This window comes from Thalassophryne amazonica, chromosome 12, assembly GCF_902500255.1.
Source record: "Thalassophryne amazonica chromosome 12, fThaAma1.1, whole genome shotgun sequence".
In the NCBI taxonomy this organism is placed as follows: Eukaryota; Metazoa; Chordata; class Actinopteri; order Batrachoidiformes; family Batrachoididae; genus Thalassophryne; species Thalassophryne amazonica.
The window spans coordinates 755,100-777,382 of record NC_047114.1 but is presented as its reverse complement, the minus strand read 5'-3'; the positions used below and the strand labels follow the sequence as shown (position 1 = coordinate 777,382).

Here is a 22,283-nt window from a genome sequence, read left to right as displayed (position 1 = left end):
TTCAGAGCTCTAAAAGTATGCAATGTCCACATGCTACATTTAGCTTAAGTGTCTCGCAGGAGCCATACAGCGTTACCGCAGCAACCAACCAGTCCCGCTTTATAACAGCTGTCGTAACAGCCAGGCTTTGAGTGGCATTTATCCTCCGCGAAGTTCCGCGGATCTGAGGAAACTGATTTGTATATGTAACACACAGATCAGTGTCTGTGGACTTATAAAACTTGCACAATGTCAAGAAAATGATAATTTCTCTACATTGATTACAGACCCTGCGGGTCAGTAATCAACTTTTCTGCAGCGCGGCTTTGCTTTGAACCATGAACCAATCGAAGCAGTGGTTTGCAGATTGAAGCAGTGCTTCGAACTATTGCTTCGTTTATTCTTTCTTTCTTTCGCTTAATTTTCCCCCGCTAAAACCCTAAAGAGCATATGTCTGTGAGTATTATTTACCTTTTTTATGTTAAACCAACCTGTTATGGTCTTCTGAAACAGTTGATAGATGCATTTTATAACTTAAAAACGGGAGCGATGCTAACGCGTTAGCATGTCTATGGGATTTTCAATGTTAAAAGTTAGCATTAAGCAGTTGCAGCTGTCATCACGTTCGGGTGAATTTGTTTTCAAATTGTAATATTTTTTACATTTATTTTTGTTTATATATTAATAATCTAATGATTATTATATACAATATATACTTATATAGAATTTTACAGAAAGAGACAAAAAGAACCTGAATAGAAGCACAACAGAAAATATAAAAGCAACTAACAATGAACATAAATAAATAAAGACAGAAATAAATGTTTCCTGTGAACACCTAGTGACTCTTACACCTCCACTTCATTCCTGTCTTATTTAAGTTTAATGACAGTTTGTTTCGGTCAAACCATATTTTCAATGTGTTAATTTCTTCAGTGATTTCCTCCAGAATGTTTCTGTGTAGGCTCTCAGTTGCCCAGGTGGTTTCCATAATAGAGAAGCTTGAATCTTCGACTGGACTGGGTTGCTTGACGCGAGGACGTTTCGCTTCAAATCGCAGAAGCTTCCTCAGCTAAAATTCTTGCTCTGGAAGTCTGACTTCTGTCTGACTCTGATTTCTTCTCTACAAGAGTCAGAAGCGAAACGTCCTCGCATCAAGCAACCCAGTCCAGTCGAAGATTCAGATACTATTTCCTCCAGAACTATCTGCCAAACTACAACCCCTGGCAAAAATTATGGAATCACCGGCCTCGGAGGATGTTCATTCAGTTGTTTAATTTTGTAGAAAAAAAAGCAGATCACAGACATGACACAAAACTAAAGTCATTTCAAATGGCAACTTTCTGGCTTTAAGAAACACTATAAGAAATCAGGAAAAAAAAATTGTGGCAGTCAGTAACGGTTACTTTTTTAGACCAAGCAGAGGGAAAAAAATATGGAATCACTCAATTCTGAGGAAAAAATGATGGAATCATGAAAAACAAAAGAAGGCTCCAACTCTGACTTTTATAACAGCTTGCAGTCTCTGAGGCATGGACTTAATGAGTGACAAACAGTACTCTTCATCAATCTGGCTCCAACTTTCTCTGATTGCTGTTGGCAGATCAGCTTTGCAGGTTGGAGCCTTGTCATGGACCATTTTCTTCAACTTCCACCAAAGATTTTCAATTGGATTAAGATCCAGACTATTTGCAGGCCATGACATTGACCCTATGTGTCTTTTTGCAAGGAATGTTTTCACAGTTTTTGCTCTATGGCAAGATGCATTATCATCTTGAAAAATGATTTCATCATCCCCAAACATCCTTTCAATTGATGGGATAAGAAAAGTGTCCAAAATATAAACTTGTGCATTTATTGATGATGTAATGACAGCCATCTCCCCAGTGCCTTTACCTGACATGCAGCCAGCCCCATATCATCAATGACTATGGAAATTTACATGTTCTTTTCAGGCAGTCATCTTTATAAATCTCATTGGAACGGCACCAAACAAAAGTTCCAGCATCATCACCTTGCCCAATGCAGATTCGAGATTCATCACTGAATATGACTTTCATCCAGTCATCCACAGTTCACAATTGCTTTTCCTTAGCCCATTGTAACCTTGTTTTTTTCTGTTTAGGTGTTAATGATGGCTTTCGTTTAGCTTTTCTGTATGTAAATCCCATTTCCTTTAGGCGGTTTCTTACAGTTCGGTCACAGACGTTGACTCCAGTTTCCTCCCATTCGTTCCTCATTTGTTTTATTGTGCATTTTCGATTTTTGAGACATATTGCTTTAAGTTTCTGTCTTGACACTTTGATGTCTTCCTTGGTCTACCAGTATGTTTGCCTTTTACAACCTTCCCATGTTGTTTGTATTTAGTCCAGAGTTTAGACACAGCTGACTGTGAACAACCAACATCTTTTACAACATTGCGTGATGATTTACCCTCTTTTAAGAGTTTGATAATCCTCTCCTTTGTTTCAATTGACATCTCTCGTGTTCGAGCCATGATTTATGTCAGTCCACTTGGTGGAACAGCTCTCCAAGGTGTGATCACTCCTTTATAGATGCAGACTAACGAGCAGATCTGATTTGATGCAGGTGTTAGTTTTGGGGATGAAAATTTACAGGGTGATTCCATAATTTATTCCTCAGAATTGAGTGAGTCCATATTTTTTTCCCTCTGCTTGGTCTAAAAAAGTAACCATTACTGACTGCCACAATTTTTTAGTGTTTCTTAAAGCCAGAAAGTTGCCATTTGAAATGACTTTAGTTTTGTGTCATGTCTGTGATCTGCTTTTTTTCTACAAAATTAAACAACTGAATGAACATCCTCCGAGGCCAGTGATTCCATAATTTTTGCCAGGGGTTGTAGAAAACTGCTGCATCCTAGTAAGAGCAGAATACTACTGGAATGAATTTGAATAAGGAAAGTTGTTTTTTTTTCCTCACTAAATGGATGCTGCACTCACAGCGGTTTATTCAAATCAAATCAATTTTATTTATATAGCGCCAAATCAAAACAAACAGTTGCCCCAAGGCGCTTTATATTGTAAAGCAAAAGCCATACAATAATTACAGAAAAACCCCAACGGTCAAAACGACCCCCTGTGAGCAAGCACTTGGCGACAGTGGGAAGGAAAAACTCCCTTTTAACAAGAAGAAACCTCCAGCAGAACCAGGCTCAGGGAGGGGCAGTCTTCTGCTGGGACTGGTTGGGGCTGAGGGGAGAGAACCAGGAAAAAGACATGCTGTGGAAGAGAGCAGAGATCAATCACTAATGATTAAATGCAGAGTGGTGCATACAGAGCAAAAAGAGAAAGAAACACTCAGTGCATCATGGGAACCCCCCAGCAGTCTAAGTCTATAGCAGCATAACTAAGGGATGGTTCAGGGTCACCTGATCCAGCCCTAACTATAAGCTTTAGCAAAAGGAAAGTTTTAAGCCTAATCTTAAAAGTAGAGAGGGTGTCTGTCTCCCTGATCCGAATTGGGAGCTGGTTCCACAGGAGAGGAGCCTGAAAGCTGAAGGCTCTGCCTCCCATTCTACTCGTATAAACCCTAGGAACTACAAGTAAGCCTGCAGTCTGAGAGCGAAGCGCTCTATTGGGGTGATATGGTACTATGAGGTCCCTAAGATAAGATGGGACCTGATTATTCAAAACCTTATAAGTAAGAAGAAGAATTTTAAATTCTATTCTAGAATTAACAGGGAGCCAATGAAAAGAGGCCAATATGGGTGAAATATGCTCTCTCCTTCTAGTCCCCGTCGGGACTCTAGCTGCAACATTTTGAATTAACTGAAGGCTTTTCAGGGAACTTTTAGGACAACCTGATAATAATGAATTACAATAGTCCAGCCTAGAGGAAATAAATGCATGAATTAGTTTTTCAGCATCACTCTGAGACAAGACCTTTCTAATTTTAGAGATACTGCGCAAATGCTAAAAAACAGTCCTACATATTTGCTTAATATGCGCATTGAAGGACATATCCTGAACAAAAATGACTCCAAGAGTTCTCACAGTATTACTAGAGGTCAGGGTAATGCCATCCAGAGTAAGGATCTGGTTAGACACCATGTTTCTAAGATTTGTGGGGCCAAGTACAATAACTTCAGTTTTATCTGAATTTAAAAGCAGGAAATTAGAGGTCATCCATGTCTTTATGTCTGTAAGACATTCCTGCAGTTTAACTAATTGGTGTGTGTCGTCTGCTTCATGGATAGATAAAGCTGGGTATCATCTGCGTAACAATGAAAATTTAAGCAATGCTTTCTAATAATACTGCCTAAGGGAAGCATGTATAAAGTGAATAAAATTTGTCCTAGCACAGAACCTAGTGGAACTCCATAATTAACCTTAGTCTGTGAAGAAGACTCCCCATTTACATGAACAAATTGTAATCTATTAGATAAATATGATTCAAACCACTGCAGCACAGTGCCTTTAATACCTATGGCATGCTCTAATCTCTGTAATAAAACTTTATGGTCAACAGTATCAAAAGCTGCACTGAGGTCTAACAGGACAAGCACAGAGATGAGTCCACTGTCTGAGGCCATAAGAAGATCATTTGTAACCTTCACTAATGCTGTTTCTGTACTATGATGAATTCTAAAACCTGACTGAAACTCTTCAAATAGACCATTCCTCTGCAGATGATCAGTTAGCTGTTTTACAACTACCCTTTCAAGAATTTTTTAGAGAATAGGAAGCTCCCAATTCAGATCAGGTAGACAGACACCCTCTCTACTTTTAAGATTAGGCTTAAAACTTTCCTTTTTGCTAAAGCTTATAGTTAGGGCTGGATCAGGTGACCCTGATCCATTCCCTAAGTTATGCTGCTATAGACTTAGACTGCTGGGGGGTTCCCATGATGCACTGAGTGTTTCTTTCTCCTTTTGCTCTGTATGCACCACTCTGCATTTAATCATTAGTGATTGATCTCTGCTCCCCTCCACAGCATGTCTTTTTCCTGGTTCTCTCCCTCAGCCCCAACCAGTCCCAGCAGAAGACTGCTCCTCCCTGAGCCTGGTTCTGCTGGAGGTTTCTTCCTGTTAAAAGGGAGTTTTTCCTTCCCACTGTCGCCAAGTGCTTGCTCACAGGGGGTCGTTTTGACCGTTGGGGTTTTTACGTAATTATTGTATGGCCTCGCCTTACAATATAAAGCGCCTTGGGGCAACTGTTTGTTGTGATTTGGCGCTATATAAATAAAATTGATTGATTGATTGGAAGGTTGGAGATTGGCCTATAATTAGCTAAGATAGCTGGGTCAAGTGATGGCTTTTTAAGTAATGGTTTAATTACTGCCACCTTAAAAGCCTGTGGTACATAGCCAACTAATAAAGATAGATTGATCATATTTAAGATCAAAGCATTAATTAATGGTAGGGCTTCCTTGAGCAGCCTGGTGGGAATGGGGTCTAATAAACATGTTGATGGTTTGGAGGAAGTAACTAATGAAAATAACTCAGAACAATCGGAGAGAAAGAGTCTAACCAAATACCAGCATTACTAAAAGCAGCCAAAGATAACGATATGTCTTTGGGATGGTTATGAGTAATTTTTTCTCTAATAGTTAAAATTTTATTAGCAAAGAAAGTCATGAAGTCATTACTAGTTAAAGTTAAAGGAATACTCGGCTCAATAGAGCTCTAACTCTATCAGCCTGGCTACAGTGCTGAAAACAAACCTGGGGTTGTTCTTATTTTCTTCAATTAGTGATGAGTAGTAAGATGTCCTAGCTTTACGGAGGTTTTTTTTTTTATAGAGCAACAGACTCTTTTTCCAGGCTAAGTGAAGATCTTCTAAATTAGTGAGACGCCATTTCCTCTCCAACTTACGGGTTATCTGCTTTAAGCTGCGTGTTTGTGGGTTATACCACGGAGTAAGGCACTTCTGATTTAAGGCTCTCTTTTTCAGAGGAGCTACAGCATCTAAAGTTGTGCTCAATGAGGATGTAAAAGACGAGATAATCTATCTCACTCAGAGTTTAGGTAGCTACTCTGCACTGTGTTGGTATATGGCATTGGAGAACATAAAAGAGAAATCATATCCTTAAACCTAGTTACAGCGCTTTCAGAAAGACTTCTACTGTAATGAAACTTATTCCCCACTGCTGGGTAGTCCATTAAAGTAAATGTAAATGTTATTAAGAAATGATCAGACAGAAGGGGGTTTTCAGGGAATACTGTTAAGTCTTCAATTTCCATACCATAAGTCAGAACAAGATCTAAAGTATGGTTAAAGTGGTGGGTGGACTCATTTACATTTTGAGCAAAGCCAATTGAGTCTAATAATAGATTAAATGCCGTGTTGAGGCTGTCATTCTCAGCATCTATGTGGATGTTAAAATTGCCCACTATAATTATCTTATCTGAGCTATCAGACAAAAGGTCTGAAAATTCACAGAGAAACCCACAGTAACGACCAGGTGGATGATAGATAACAAATAAAACTGGTTTATGGACTTCCAATTTGGATGGACAAGACAGAGTCAAGCTTTCAAATGAATTAAAGCTCTGTCTGGGTTTTTGATTAATTAATAAGCTGGAGCTTAATAAGCTAATTAATTAATAAGCTTATTGTCTGGAATAGTCCCAGATTGCATTTCAGAGCTTCTAGAATTCAAACATTTTCGTGCAGGTGGTGTTGGGGGGTAATTGGGTTTCAGCTTTTTTTGTTTTTCAGCACTTCCATCCCTGAATATGTCAATCATGAGCCACTTTTGTGCAGATTAAAGTTACTAACTGGGACTCCTGTCTTGTTGCAAGAAAGAAATGAGAATCGTCCTCCGTTCTGTTCACACAGCTCCAAACGCTGCGCGGCTCTCTGACGAGTAACGCTAGAACGAGTCCAGTCGGAATTAATAACTTCAAAGCGAATCACCGTTTTGTTTATTTTTATTTATGTCCAGAGATCAAGGATACAGTGACCAATTTCATATTTATTTACTTTAAGACTCAATTAAGTACATAGAAAACCTGTAAAGCCTACTTTTAGTAAAAAATTCATGAGGTATCGATAAGGGAATCGATAAAGAAACGGATAGATAAGCAGAATCGATAATGGCATCGATAGATAAAATCTTATCAATACCCATCCCTACACATGAATCAGGGTCTCAGCATCAGCCATAGACAGGGTGGGATGAATCTTTGCTATATTTTGCAGGTGGAAGAAAGCAGTCCTCGTAATATCTCTAATGTGGAGGTAAAAGGACAACTATGGATCAAAAATTACCTCAAGGTTCCTCACTTTGTCAGTGTGACGTATGACACACAAGCCCAGTCTAAGTGTTAGCTGGTCAAATTGATGCCGATGTCTCACTGGACCAAGAACCATCATTTCAGTCTTATCAGATTTTAAAAGTAGGAAGTTTCTAGACATCCAGCTTCTGACTGATGCAAGGCAATCTTCTAAGGATTTTATGTGGATGAGATTAACAGCAGCTATCAGCATGTATAACAGTATCATCAGCATAGCAGTGAAAGGTCATCCCAAAACACTGCATTATGTGCCCAAGGGGTGCTATATAAAGGGAGAAAAGCAGGGGCTAAGACTTACAGGTGGTTGTCCATGTATGAGTGTTGCCACCATGTTGAACAAGAACTCTGAGTTATGCTTGTTTTTGTTGACCAAATCAGAGTAATAGGTCCGCTTTGTAGCCAGTAGTGCATAAGCCTACTTTTGAAGCTCCAGGACAAATAAAAGATCCCAGTACAATCTACATCGTGTGAAATAAAGCATGTCACCACACTGATGACCCCATCCTGAGAAGTCACCCAGTGCCTGGCCGGCTGCCTGCTCTGACTGGTGGATCAGCTGGTTACCAGGAGAGAGAACACATGGGGATTACCCATGAGCATATGCTGTTACTGCTTATGGGCGCTGGAAGTGTTGTGCTTCTCAGAGCAGATACGCCGGTAAAGAAGGCTTGGCTCTGCTGTGGAACACTCATGTCTGTCAGAGTGCACGCTGGCACTCTGACACTGACTGACTCTGAACTGGGCAGGGCAACATCATGCCTCAGAGACTCACACAACACACTTGGCTTTACTTTTGAGCCAGAAGACAATGTCTACAAAATTTTCATAAAATCAATATAGCCACACCCATTTCTTTCCAGTTTTACACATAGATCAAAACAATAGTTGCACTGTACTCTAACTTAATTCATTCCACAAGCTGCCATTACATCGGCTGACTGACAGGAGGAGTTTTACACTTGGGTCAACAGGTTTTTGTGCACTGTATGTCTAAAATCTTTATGATGTCATAGTGGCAACACTTAAAGGCAAAAGAAGATAGAAAAGAACAAGTTTAGAGGAGAGAAAAAAAAAACAGGCTCTGAATCAAACTAAAAAAAAAAAAAAAAATAGCACTTGTCCCACCCTCATCACCCCCACTACTATATACGTTGTAGTTGTAGGAATCCCTTGAGAAACAGTACCACCACCACGGTGCCCTGAAGCATGGCCCTTGTCAGCCTGCTTAAGTTATCACCAACAACATATGCAGAGTATAACGTCACATACTGTCACCGCCGACAAATTATGCCAAATTTGAAATTACATCCATGAGACAACACTGATGTCAATTAAAGCATTGCTACATAGTGTTGTCCAAAAAGGAAAGACTCAAAATTCTATTAAGAAGGTGACTACATGAAGTACGTGTTTCCCCCTTCATTTAATATGAGGCTGATTTACCGTCAGGAGCCGTTTACAGACAGGCAGCTATTATATGGATAAAGTGCACAGCACGTGCACTTTTTGGAGAGCTGTTTGCATGGGAGTTTCGTGTTGAGGTGAAAAACTTGTGTTGGTTTTGTTCTACAGTATTAACATAAACACACAGTGCATCAGTAAAGTATTCACAGCACTTCACTTTTTACACATTTTGTTATGCTACAGCCTTGTTCCAAAATAGATTCAATTCATTTCCCCTTCAAAATTCTACCCACAACACAAACAAAGTTTTTTTTTTGTTTGCCAATTTATTAAAAATAAAAACGAATAAACCACTCATCCATAAGTATTCACCGTCGTTGCTCAAAACTTTGTTGATGCACCTTTGGCAGCAATTACAGCCTGAAGACTTCTGGAATATGATGCCACAAGCTTGGTGCACTTATCTTTGGACAGTTTGGTCCATTCCTCTTTGCAGCACCTCTCAAGCTCCATCAGATTGGATGGGGAGCATCAGTGCACAGACATTTTCAGATCTCTCCAGAGATGTTCAGTCGGATTCAAGTCTGGGCTCTGGCTGGACCACTCAAGGACATTCACAGAGTTGTCCTGAAGCTCCTCCTTTGATATCTTGGCTGTGTGTTTAGGGTCATTGTCCTGCTGAAAGATGAACCGTCACCCCAGTCTGAGGTCCAGAGCGCTCTGGAGTAGGTTTTCATCCAGGATGTCTCTATACATTGCTGCATTCATCGTTCCCTCAATCCTGACTAGTCTCCCAGTTCCTGCTGCTGAAAAACATCCCCACAGCATGATGCTGCCACCACCATGCTTCACTGTAGGGATGGTGCCTGGGTTCCTCCAAACATGATGCCAAAGAGTTCAATCTTTGTCTCATCAGACCAGAGAATTTTGTTTGTCCTGGTCTGAGAGTCCTTCAGGTACCTTTTGTCAAACTCCAGGTGGGCTGCCATGTGTCTTTTACTGAGGAGTGGCTTCCGTCTGGTCACTCTACCATAAAGGCCTGATTGGTGAACTGGTGCAGAGATGGTTGTCCTTCTGGAAGGTTCTCTTCTCTCCACAGAGGAATGCTGGAGCTCTGACAGAGTGACCATCGGGTTCTTGGTCACTAACTAAGGCCCTTCTCCCCGATCGCTCAGTTTAGACGTGCGTCCAGCTCTAGGAAGAGTCCTGGTGGATCTGAACTTCTTCCATTTACAGATGATGGAGGCCACTGTGCTCATTGGGACCAGTCCCAATGAGCCAGTCTCAGCAGAAGACTGCCCCTCCCTGAGCCTGGTTCTGCTGGAGGTTTCTTCCTGTTAAAAGGGAGTTTTTCCTTCCCACTGTCGCCAAGTGCTTGCTCACAGGGGGTCGTTTTGACCGTTGGGGTTTTTACGTAATTATTGTATGGCTTTGCCTTACAATATAAAGCGCCTTGGGGCAACTGTTTGTTGTGATTTGGTGCTATATAAATAAAATTGATTGATTGACCTTCAAAGCAGCAGAAATGTTTCTATCCCCTTCCCCAGCTCTGTGCCTCGAGACAATCCTGTCTCAGAGGTCTACAGACAATTCCTTTGACTTCATGCTTGGTTTGTGCTCTGACTGTCAACTGTGGGACCTTATATGTAGACAGTTGTGTGTCTTTCCAAATCATGTCCAATCAACTGAATTTACTCCAGGTGGACTCCAACTAAACCATAGAAACATCTCAAGGATTATCAGTGGAAACAGGAGGTCAATTCTATGGTAACGGAATTACAACAGCAGCAAAATGTGGACATATGGCATCTAACCATGACAGATTAGCTCAGATTGTAATTCCGTTACCGTTGAATTGCCCAAGAGACACCTGAGCTCAGTGTTGAGCTTCATGACAGACTGTGAATACTTATGAACATGTGATTTATTAGGTTTATTTTTAATAAATTTGCAACAAAATAAGCAATACCCAGACTGTGCTCTGACCCGACTGCCTCGGCCAATTCATGCACATGCCTCGTGCATGAGCCTGCAAAGGCAGTACAAATGTAGATGGAACACTAAGAGTACCAGGAGAGCTGCCAGACTGTTTCATTGACTGACCCGAACCTTAAGCACAGCCAAATAACACCGACGGTCCAGCTGAAATTACCAATAAGTTGTTTTTTTTTTTACATTCACCCTCACTGTTGTCTTGTTGAATGGAATGTTAACTCATGCAAATATTCTTACCACTGCGTTTGTATTTGTTTATCAGGCGCAAACATGATATGTCAAAGTCTAGACCATGAATATGTGACAACCCCATTTTTTCAGGTTGATTTATAAGAACAAATACATTTTAGTCAGACCAATGCAATATTATTTTAAATTAACTTTATAATAAAATAGATATTTCAACTGAGCTAACACACAGTTTGATCAATGGGAATTTGCAAAACATATGTTCTTTCAGCTTCTCCCTTTATCACTTGGGGTCACCACAGCAGACCCAATATGGACCTGCATGTCTATTTGGCAGAGGTTTTATGTGGGACGCCCTTCCTAACAACTCCACATTGCATGGAGAATAGGCACAGGTGGTCTTGAATTAGGAACCAATCAGAAATTTGAGTTTGTAGGCTTTTAAGCAAAGTAGTTGTAAACATGCTTGTAGCTGAGTAATATTGTAAGCACATATGTAATGCATACTGTAACAATGTTATGTTGTTTATTAGTAGAGCCTAATCGATATACTGGCTGGCCAATATGAGCCTTTCACAAACATAACATCAGCATTACTTTTGCCCATAAGAATTTTTTCTATTATTTTTTCGAACAATGAAAAATGCAGAAAAACACTTTGGCTGATGGAAATAGCGTCACTACATAATTTGTCCAGCAGAGGGCACACCAACTGCAGTGTATACAATGCTGTGAAGCACAGGTGGGACCCCCATCACCCCTTGGACAGGCAAGAGAGGCAAAGCAACCAGCTTCTATTAATTTTCAATTAGAGTGGGTGTTTCATAGCAACAAGATAAAAATGGTTGCTGTGCAGCAAGGTAGGCAGGGCCAAAATCAACAAGAAGCCTGTTTATGCAAATTCTAAGAGATGTGACAGTGTCTGACAATCCAAGTGAAGGCAGTGTGACATATATAGGATGCTTGGTGGTTTTATTTGTAGTTATTTAGAATAAAGTTCATGTTTACATAATAACAAATCCAGCCTCAATTACATTTCTAAGTCAGGAGGGTTTGATATTGATAACAAAATGCTTGGAAACATTGCCATTTTTTATGTACAGTATATACTGGTAGATATATTTTCTCTCAAAAATTCTTAAAAGGGTAGTTGTAAAACAGCTAACTGATCATCTGCAGAGGAATGGTCTATTTGAAGAGTTTCAGTCAGGTTTTAGAATTCAACATAGTACAGAAACAGCATTAGTGAAGGTTACAAATGATCTTCTTATGGCCTCAGACAGTGGACTCATCTCTGTGCTTGTTCTGTTAGACCTCAGTGCTGCTTTTGATACTGTTGACCATAAAATTTTATTACAGAGATTAGAGCATGCCATAGGTATTAAAGGCACTGCACTGCGGTGGTTTGAATCATATTTATCTAATAGATTACAATTTGTTCATGTAAATGGGGAGTCTTCTTCACAGACTAAGGTTAATTATGGAGTTCCACAAGGTTCTGTGCTAGGACCAATTTTATTCACTTTATACATGCTTCCATTAGGCCAGTGATTTTCAACCTTTTTTGAGCCGTGGCACCCTTTTTATATTTACAAAATCCTGCGGCACACCACTGTCATGTGTCACGTGTCACGCACCACTAACTCAACTGTCTCTACACAGTGCGTTAGCACGTTAGCAACACGTGCGGCGCAGATATGACGTAACATAGTATACTATAGTCATGGAGCTGTATATGAGAACTAGAGAGTGCAGTCCCAATGCTGCACACTAAACGAAAACGTCCCTTCATGGACAGCCACATGACGCCTCCTAACCGGGAAAAATATTGACAAAGTACCCGGATGTTAATGTATTTTCAATGGAGATTCGCGACTGAACACACTCAGAAAAATGCTTGCAAAATACATGTTAAAATGCCATTTTGTCCTGGCTATTGAGCCAGTAAAATTAAATTACATTATGTCAGGAAAGTATTAAACTTACTCTGACACACACACATTCACAAATATTAGTGTTGAAAGTTACATGGATCTGCGCTGTTAAGCTACGCTGCTCGGCTGAGCTGCTGCTGTGTTCAACGCAGCGTGGCTCCTAAAACCATTACAATACATTTATATATATATATATATATATATATATATATATATATATGTATGTATATAATTTTTACACAATTATCCTTTATTGACTGAGTTTCATTCATGAAGTCAGTGGTGTGGGTACACATCTCTATGTGTGGGTTTGACTGTGAGCAGCACAGCGCGGGTCATTATAATCTCATTATTTTAAGGTGTAAATAAAAAAAAATCCCCAATCTTGTTGAACAATTTTAATCACTAACGACAAGTATTTTAACTCGACATTGGTCTAGCAGTGGAAAATATCAACTAGACATAAGTGAAATTAATGATCCGTGTCATCGGGCGACACAGGTACGGCAGGAGACATACAGCTGTTTATCATCCAAATATCACGGTCAAAGTGACAACAATAACCAAAACCACTTACTTATGGAAGGAAATATTGTCTCCCTTGTTCCTCCGTTTGTGACTTTGCCAACATGCGCAGCTTTCCGGCATATTCCACCTGTTTCTTGACGAGACTAAGTGAACTTCTATGCACACAAATCACTAACTTGCCCGGATTTAAAATGGCGATCACGCCTCCTTGTCGGCACACGGCTCAGAGCTACTGCGCGCTTTGCTGCCATCTACTGGAATAAAAGAGCATTACACCATCTGCCACACTATTACAGCACATACACCTGATAATGGTGATATCTGATAATTGCCCACGGCACCCCTGACGATCGATCACGGGACCCCGGTTGAGAATCACTGCCTTAGGCAGTATTATTAGAAAGCATTGCTTAAATTTTCATTGTTACGCAGATGATACCCAACTTTATCTATCCATGAAGCCAGAGGACACACACCAATTAGTTAAACTGCAGGATTGTCTTACACACATAAAGACATGGATGACCTCTAATTTCCTGCTATTAAATTCAGATAAAACTGAAGTTATTGTACTTGGCCCCACAAATCTTAGAAACATGGTGTCTAACCAGATCCTTACTCTGGATGGCATTACCCTGACCTCTAGTAATACTGTGAGAAATCTTGGAGTCATTTTTGATCAGGATATGTCCTTCAGTGAGCATATTAAGCAAATATGTAGGACTGCTTTTTTGCATTTGCGCAATATCTCTAAAATTAGAAAGGTCTTGTCTCAGAGTGATGCTGAAAAACTAATTCATGCATTTATTTCCTCTAGGCTGGACTATTGTAATTCATTATTATCAGGTTGTCCTAAAAGTTCCCTGAAAAGCCTTCAGTTAATTCAAAATGCTGCAGCTAGAGTACTGACGGGGACTAGAAGGAGAGAGCATATTTCACCCATATTGGCCTCTCTTCATTGGCTTCCTGTTAATTCTAGAATGGAATTTAAAATTCTTCTTACTTATAAGGTTTTGAATAATCAGGTCCCATCTTATCTTAGGGACCTCATAGTACCATATCACCCCAATAGAGCACTTCGCTCTCAGATTGCAGGCTTACTTGTAGTTCCTAGGGTTTGTAAGAGTAGAATGGGAGGCAGAGCCTTCAGCTTTCAGGCTTCTCTCCTGTGGAACCAGCTCCCAATTCGGATCAGGGAGACAGACACCCTCTCTACTTTTAAGATAGGGCTTAAAACTTTCCTTTTTGCTAAAGCTTATAGTTAGGGCTGGATCAGGTGACCCTGAACCATCCCTTAGTTATGCTGCTATAGACTTAGACTGCTGGGGGGTTCCCATGATGCACTGAGTGTTTCTTTCTCTTTTTGCTCTGTATGCACCACTCTGCATTTAATCATTAGTGATTGATCTCTGCTCCCCTCCACAGCATGTCTTTTTCCTGATTCTCTCCCCTCAGCCCCAACCAGTCCCAACAGAAGACTGCCCCTCCCTGAGCCTAGTTCTGTTGGAGGTTTCTTCCTGTTAAAAGGGAGTTTTTCCTTCCCACTGTCGCCAAGTGCTTGCTCACAGGGGGTCGTTTTGACCGTTGGGGTTTTTCTGTAATTATTGTATGGCTTTTGCCTTACAATATAAAGCGCCTTGGGGCAACAGTTTGTTGTGATTTGGCGCTATATAAATAAAATTGATTTGATTTGATATATCCATCCATCTGTTTACTATACCTGTTTACTCCAATTAAAGGTCACAGAGGGGACTGGAGCATCTGGCAAATATATCACTAAAACTTTTACTCCTTAATATTGGCATTGGACTCCAGAAAATACATACTGGTTGGGCTTGATTAAATAGGGCTACAATCTAGCTGCAGCAACACTGATGTTATTCATCTGTCCATACACCAACCCTACTGGTTAAACTAAACCAGCTAAACTTACAAATTTGGTTATATGGAGTCAAACATTAACTCAAAAACTAAAAGGCAGATCGGGACATAACATACCAACTTATACACAGAAACACATTTTCAATTTTGGTGCAAACTAATGTACACATCTCACAACAGCTACTGTTTACATTTATCCAGCATCTGAAGGCAAATTCTGCATTACTTTTACGGGTACTTTTTACTTTTTCTTTAACATAGCATGATGCTGCATCTCAGGACTTGGCAGGCATACGGGTCTTCATGTACTCCTGAAAAACCCAGGACAGACTTAAACCAAAAAAATCACTAGAGCCAGTCTGCCCTCCATCCAGGACTCATACAGGTCCAGGACCAGGAAGCCAGCTGGCAACACCTCTGCAGACCCCTCCCACCCTGGACACACACTGTTTAAACTCCTCCCCTCAGGTCAACGTTACAGAGCTCTGTACATCACAACAACCAGACACAGAAACAGTTTCTTTCCACAGGCCATCACACTGATGAACAAGTTACCATGCCAAAAAAAACTCACTCATTCATATACCCTCATGTACAACTTCAATCTGTTTGTCTCTTTATCCTTTGCATACTTTTTTTTGCACATTTTTATTGTGAATTATTCATTGTTTAGTGTATATTTATACATGCCGTACAGAGAGAGTGCAGCTCAAACACCACATGTCAAATTCCTTGTATTTGTGTAGATACTTGGTGAATACAGGCTGATTCTGACATGTGAAGATATGAAGCTCCTGGCACACTAGGAATCGTATGACTTTGTAAATATTGTTTCTGAGGTAGATTATTTGCTTTCAGTTATTTGTTATCTTCTTTTCAGTTTTAGTAATACCATATATCATATATCAAGACATTTAGAGTAGTACATAAATATAATGTCATACAAAGGAACACTGACAAAATGTGAGCCCATGAACAAAAACTGTTTCATCACTGTCACGGGACCTCCCAACAACCTGCTGCCACCATCATGACAAAGGGTAAAACAAATAGCTCAGAAGCACAAAATTGAGGCCTTTTATGACATTTTACAGTATGGGGGTTATGTGTGTTTCACAGTTAAACATTTTGTGTTAATGTGTGATGATCTATGAAGCAAACCATTACAACAGACTGATCCTTTGTGTTGTAGTGTGGCTGGGAACTGTGCGGGGGGCTAATGCTTTGGCGAGTATTTACACATAAAAGGTAAGAAAATAAAACATGTCATAGAACTAAATTTGGGAGGCAAGGTGGCTTAGCGGTCAACACTGCTGCCTCAGAGTGAGAGGGTCCCAGGTTTGCTTTGTGGAGTTTGTATGTTCTCCCCATGTTTGTGTGGGTTCTGTCCGGTGCTCTGGCTTCCTCCAACATCCAAAGACATGCAGCTTAGGTGAACTGAAACTTTCAATGGAATACAGGTGTGAGGGAGCATGCAAATGTGTTTGTATCTGTCACCCCCACAAAAGACCGACAGACTGTTCAAGGTGCACAAGTATCCAGAGTGCAGTTGTTGATACTGAAAACGAGAGGACAAAATATGGTTATTATCCCATTTGAGCCACTGTAGTTTAGTCACTAAACTAAACTAACTCGCAGTCAACTTTAGTGCTTGTTCAAATAGATCCAATTCTAATTACCTGAAGACATTTCTTTGTGCTTCAGCTGTTTCGGACACAAGTCAAGTATGGGAACATGCACAGGTCATGCACTTTGCCGCATCCTCAACACCACGGAACCACCTTGGGTCCTGGATGGCAACGACCCAGACAGACAACGGGTCCATTCCCACATCTCCAAAATACCTATCTACTAATCCAGTAATTTTCGACCTTTTTTGAGCCGCGGCACCCTTTTTATATTTACAAAATCCTGCGGCACACCACTGTCATGTGTCACGCACCACTAACTCGACTGTCTCTACACGGTCCGTTAGCAGCACGTGCGTTACAGATATGACGTAACATAGTATACTATAGTCATGGAGCGTATATAAGAACTAGAGAGTGCAGTCCCAACGCTGCACACTAAACGAAAACGTCCCTTCATGGACAGCGACATGACGTCTCCTACCCGGGAAAAATATTGACGAAGTACCCGGATGTTAATGCATTTTCAATGGAGATTTGCGACTGAACACACTCAGAAAAATGCTCGCAAAATACGTGTTAAAATGCCATTTTGTCCTGGATATCGAGCCAGTAAAATTAAATTACATTAAATTATGTCAGGAAAGTATTAAACTTACTCTGACACACACACATTCTCAAATATTAGTGTTGAAAGTTACACAGATCTGTGCTGATAAGCTACGCTGCTCGGCTGAGCTGCTGCTGTTCAACGCAGCGCGGCTCCTAAAACCATTACAATACATTTATATATATTATATTTTTACACAATTATCCTTTATTGACCGAGTTTCATTCATGAAGTCAGTGGTGTGTGTGCACAGAGATTCATGCATTTATTTCCTCTAGGCTGGACTATTGTAATTCATTATTATCAGGTTGTCCTAAAAGTTCCCTAAAAAGCCTTCAGTTAATTCAAAATGCTGCAGCTAGAGTACTGACGGGGACTAGAAGGAGAGAGCATATCTCACCCATATTGGCCTCTCTTCATTGGCTTCCTGTTAATTCTAGAATAGAATTTAAAATTCTTCTTCTTACTTATAAGGTTTTGAATAATCAGGTCCCATCTTATCTTAGGGACCTCGTAGTACCATATCACCCCAATAGAGCGCTTCGCTCTCAGACTGCAGGCTTACTTGTAGTTCCTAGGGTTTGTAAGAGTAGAATGGGAGGCAGAGCCTTCAGCTTTCAGGCTCCTCTCCTGTGGAACCAGCTCCCAATTCAGATCAGGGAGACAGACACCCTCTCTACTTTTAAGATTAGGCTTAAAACTTTCCTTTTTGCTAAAGCTTATAGTTAGGGCTGGATCAGGTGACCCTGAACCATCCCTTAGTTATGCTGCTATAGACGTAGACTGCTGGGGGGTTCCCATGATGCACTGTTTCTTTCTCTTTTTGCTCTGTATGCACCACTCTGCATTTAATCATTAGTGATCGATCTCTGCTCCCCTCCACAGCATGTCTTTTTCCTGGTTCTCTCCCTCAGCCCCAACCAGTCCCAGCAGAAGACTGCCCCTCCCTGAGCCTGGTTCTGCTGGAGGTTTCTTCCTGTTAAAAGGGAGTTTTTCCTTCCCACTGTGGCCAAGTGCTTGCTCACAGGGGGTCGTTTTGACCGTTGGGGTTTTACATAATTATTGTATGGCCTTGCCTTACAATATAAAGCGCCTTGGGGCAACTGTTTGTTGTGATTTGGCACTATATAAAAAAATTGATTGATTGATTGATTGTGTGGCAGCACAGCGCGGGTCATTAATCTCATTATTTTAAGGTGTAAAAAAAAAAAAAAAAAACTCCCCAGTCTTGTCAAACAATTTTTAGTCACTAACGACAAGAATTTTAACTAGACATTGGTCTAGCAGTGGAAAATATTAACTACACATAAGTGAAATTAATGATCCGTGTCATTGGGCGACACAGGTACGGCAGGAGACATACAGCTGTTTATCATCCAAATATCACGGTCAAAGTGACAACAATAACCAAAACCACTTACCTATGGAAGGAAATATTGTCTCCCTTGCTCCTCCGTTTGTGACTTTGCCAACATGCGCAGCTTTCCGGCATATTCCACCTGTTTCTTGACGAAACTAAGTGAACTTCTATGCACACAAATCACTAACTTGCCCGGAATTAAAATGGCGATCACGCCTCCTTGTCGGCACACGGCTCAACTCTACTGCGCGCTTTGCTGCCATCTACTGGAATAAAAGAGCATTACACCATCTGCCACACTATTACAGCACATACACCCAATAATGGTGATATTTGATAACTGCCCACAGCACCCCTGACGATTGATCACGGCACCCTAGGGTGCCGCGGCACCCCCGGTTGAGAATCACTGTACTAATCTATCTGCAGTAGCCAGGTGAAATGTGGGCATCTCCTTGGCCCCCTCCAGCTACTGGGACCCTTAACACTGCCTGTCCCTCACAGTTGATTAAAACAACAGATCACCCAGAAAGCAGAAAGTTTGACCACATTACACCCATTTTGGTGTCTCTTCACTGGCTTCCTGTCACTGTGAGATCAGATTTTAAGATTCTGCTATTAACCTATGACCTAATTAAACCCTACGTACCGGTCCGGGCTCTGCGTTCTCAGGGTGCAGGACTACTTTGTGTCCCTAGGGTGAATAAAAAGTCTGTGGGTCACAGAGCTTTCATTTAATGTGCACCTGTTCTGTGGAATGATCTCCCTGCATCAATAAAACAGTCAGATTCTGTGGAGACCAGTCTTAAGTCCAGACTTAAGACGCACTTATCTTACCTCTCATATGGCTAGCATACTGGCAGCCAAGTGGTTAATGCGCTTGGTTTCAGTGCAGAAGGTTCCGGGTTCAAATCCCACCCCTGCCACATTTCTCCATGTAATGTGGAGTTGCATCAGGAAGGGCATCTGGTATAAAACCTGTGCCAATTCAACATGCAGATCCACCTTGGATTTGCTGTGGCGACCCCGAGTGCAAAACAAGGGAGCGGCTGAAGGGACTCACTTTTACTGGCATAGTATGTCACTATGCTTTCTACCCTTTTTAAATTCATCTTATTAGTAAAGACAGCAGGCCGCGGCCTCAACTTCATCTAAAGTCTGGGTCTTTTAGCGAAGCACAGAGCTAGTGGCCGGCGATCACCTTAGTATTTCTTCTGTTTTTTTGTTGTCTTTCTGCCGCCTGTGTTTTTTTTTCTCTGTGTTCGAGGTGCAGCTCCATCCAGAGATGGGAGTGGGTGTCTTCTTCTGCAGGCCTCCCGTCCTGTAACCCAGCATGGACGCCCAAAATTTCCTGAATATTTGTATTGTCTACTGTGTCCGTACCTTTGAGTCTGGTCTGCTTGAGGTTTCTTTCTCAAATCATCAGGAGTTTTTCCTTACCACTGTGGTCTGTGTGCTTGCTCTAGGGGTTGGTAAGGTTAGACCTTACATGCGTGAAGCACATTGAGGCAAATTTGTTATTTGGCACTGTATAAATGAAAATAAATTGAACTGAATCCTCCATGTTTGCACTGCTTTGTGCACAAATAAATGACAGAAATGGCATGATGCTGTCTTTGTTTTACCCTTGGTACTGGTTGCTGTGGCACACAGTTCATTGTGGAAAGCAAGTGTGACTTCTTTCCATGCTGATAGTAGAGAAGCTTGAATCTTCGACTGGACTGGGTTGCTTGACGCAAGGACGGTTCGCTTCAAACTGCAGAAGCTTCCTCAGCTAAAATTCTTGCTCTGGTAGTCTTTTAGCTGAGGAAGCTTCTGCGAATTGAAGCGAAACGTCCTTGTGTCTAGCAACCCAGTCCAGTCGAAGATTCAAGCTTCTCTATTATGGAAACCACCGGGACAACTGAGACTTCACAGAAACTTTACATGCTGTTATTTTGACGTTCCCATTTTGTTCACCAGTTACTTGATAAAAGCACATTACTTTAATATTAAATGTGTGTGTTGTCCACATAAGAGTCAGTTAGCCGAGGCCAGCTAATCTGTCAGCTAACTGTGGTCAAAACACAGCTAGCTGACGCCCATAATTAAGAGATACCTCTTTATGAACGTGAGGACTAAAGAGTATTTTAACAGGTGTCAGTCGACGTGTTTGTTGCTTTGTTGGACCTCAGAGCAGCTGAGGGATATTTCAGGGCCACATTAACAATTCATAATGGATTTATGAAAATGCAGCCGAACTGATTAAGATAACTATCGCCCCCTCACAAAGCGTGAGATTTATGTCACTCTGTGTGTTTTTTTAGTGGATCTGGGCCGCGAACAGGTCAACGTTTACTGACGTTAGCTAAAATGCTAAGGAGCTAACTAGCACAGCTCCCGGGCAAACCGGACGCTCTCCGCCGGGCTATTCTACGAGATCCACGAGAAAACAACTCACCGAGATAACAACCGTGTCCTCGCCCTGAAACTTGGGAATGTATTTGTCGCCTCGGACCACCTCGGAGCTGTTCAGCGGCCTGAAGCGGCACATCACTTTGATGGTGCACTCAGCCGGGTCGGCCATCTTCCGCCGTCCGCCAACCCAAACACACACTCACGAAACACGGCAGATCCCGGAACCGGGGCACGAGCAGGGAGGCCGGGCCCCTCTGTCCCAAACTCAAGGCGCTAATTTGCAGGGCTCTGAACAAAAAAATCTTTGTTTTGACGAAGTATTTTCCTCTCAGGCGCTTCCCGTCCTGTTAGGAAGCCATGACACCGGTGGATGAGCTCGGCCCCGCCCACTGCCGCTGTGGATGTGGAGCCCGATGACGTCACCTCCTCCTTCCCCTCCTTGTGGCACAAACAAAATAAAATAATAAAATAAAATAAATAAACAAAACATTATATATATATATATATATATATATATATATATATATATATATATATATATATATATATATATATATATATATATATATATAAGGGATTCTTTAACATTAATTCTCTTTAATAAACTTCCTTATAGACATTGACAGTTTTATGACATGGATGACCTCTAATTTCCTGCTTTTAAACTCAGATAAAACTGAAGTTATTGTACTTGGCCCCACAAATCTTAGAAACATGGTGTCTAAGCAGATCCTTACTCTGGATGGCATTACCCTGACCTCTAGTAATACTGTGAGAAATCTTGGAGTCATTTTTGATCAGGATATGTCATTCAAAGCGCATATTAAACAAATATGTAGGACTGCTTTTTTGCATTTACGCAATATCTCTAAAATCAGAAAGGTCTTGTCTCAGAGTGATGCTGAAAAACTAATTCATGCATTTATTTCCTCTAGGCTGGACTATTGTAATTCATTATTATCAGGTTGTCCTAAAAGTTCCCTGAAAAGCCTTCAGTTAATTCAAAATGCTGCAGCTAGAGTACTGACGGGGACTAGAAGGAGAGAGCATATCTCACCCATATTGGCCTCTCTTCATTGGCTTCCTGTTAATTCTAGAATAGAATTTAAAATTCTTCTTC

At 41.0% G+C, this 22,283-nt stretch overlaps 1 protein-coding gene across 1 annotated transcript in view; it reads right to left on the bottom strand.

The window, feature by feature from the left end:
* Positions 1-21,560, bottom strand: part of LOC117521429 (kinesin-1 heavy chain-like) — a 131,683-nt gene extending 110,123 nt beyond the window's left edge. Inside the window, 1 exon segment of the mRNA XM_034182724.1 lies at positions 21,207-21,560. Coding sequence (XP_034038615.1) covers positions 21,207-21,332 — 126 coding nt within the window. The 5' untranslated portion in view covers positions 21,333-21,560.
* Positions 21,561-22,283: the final 723 nt, after the last annotated feature.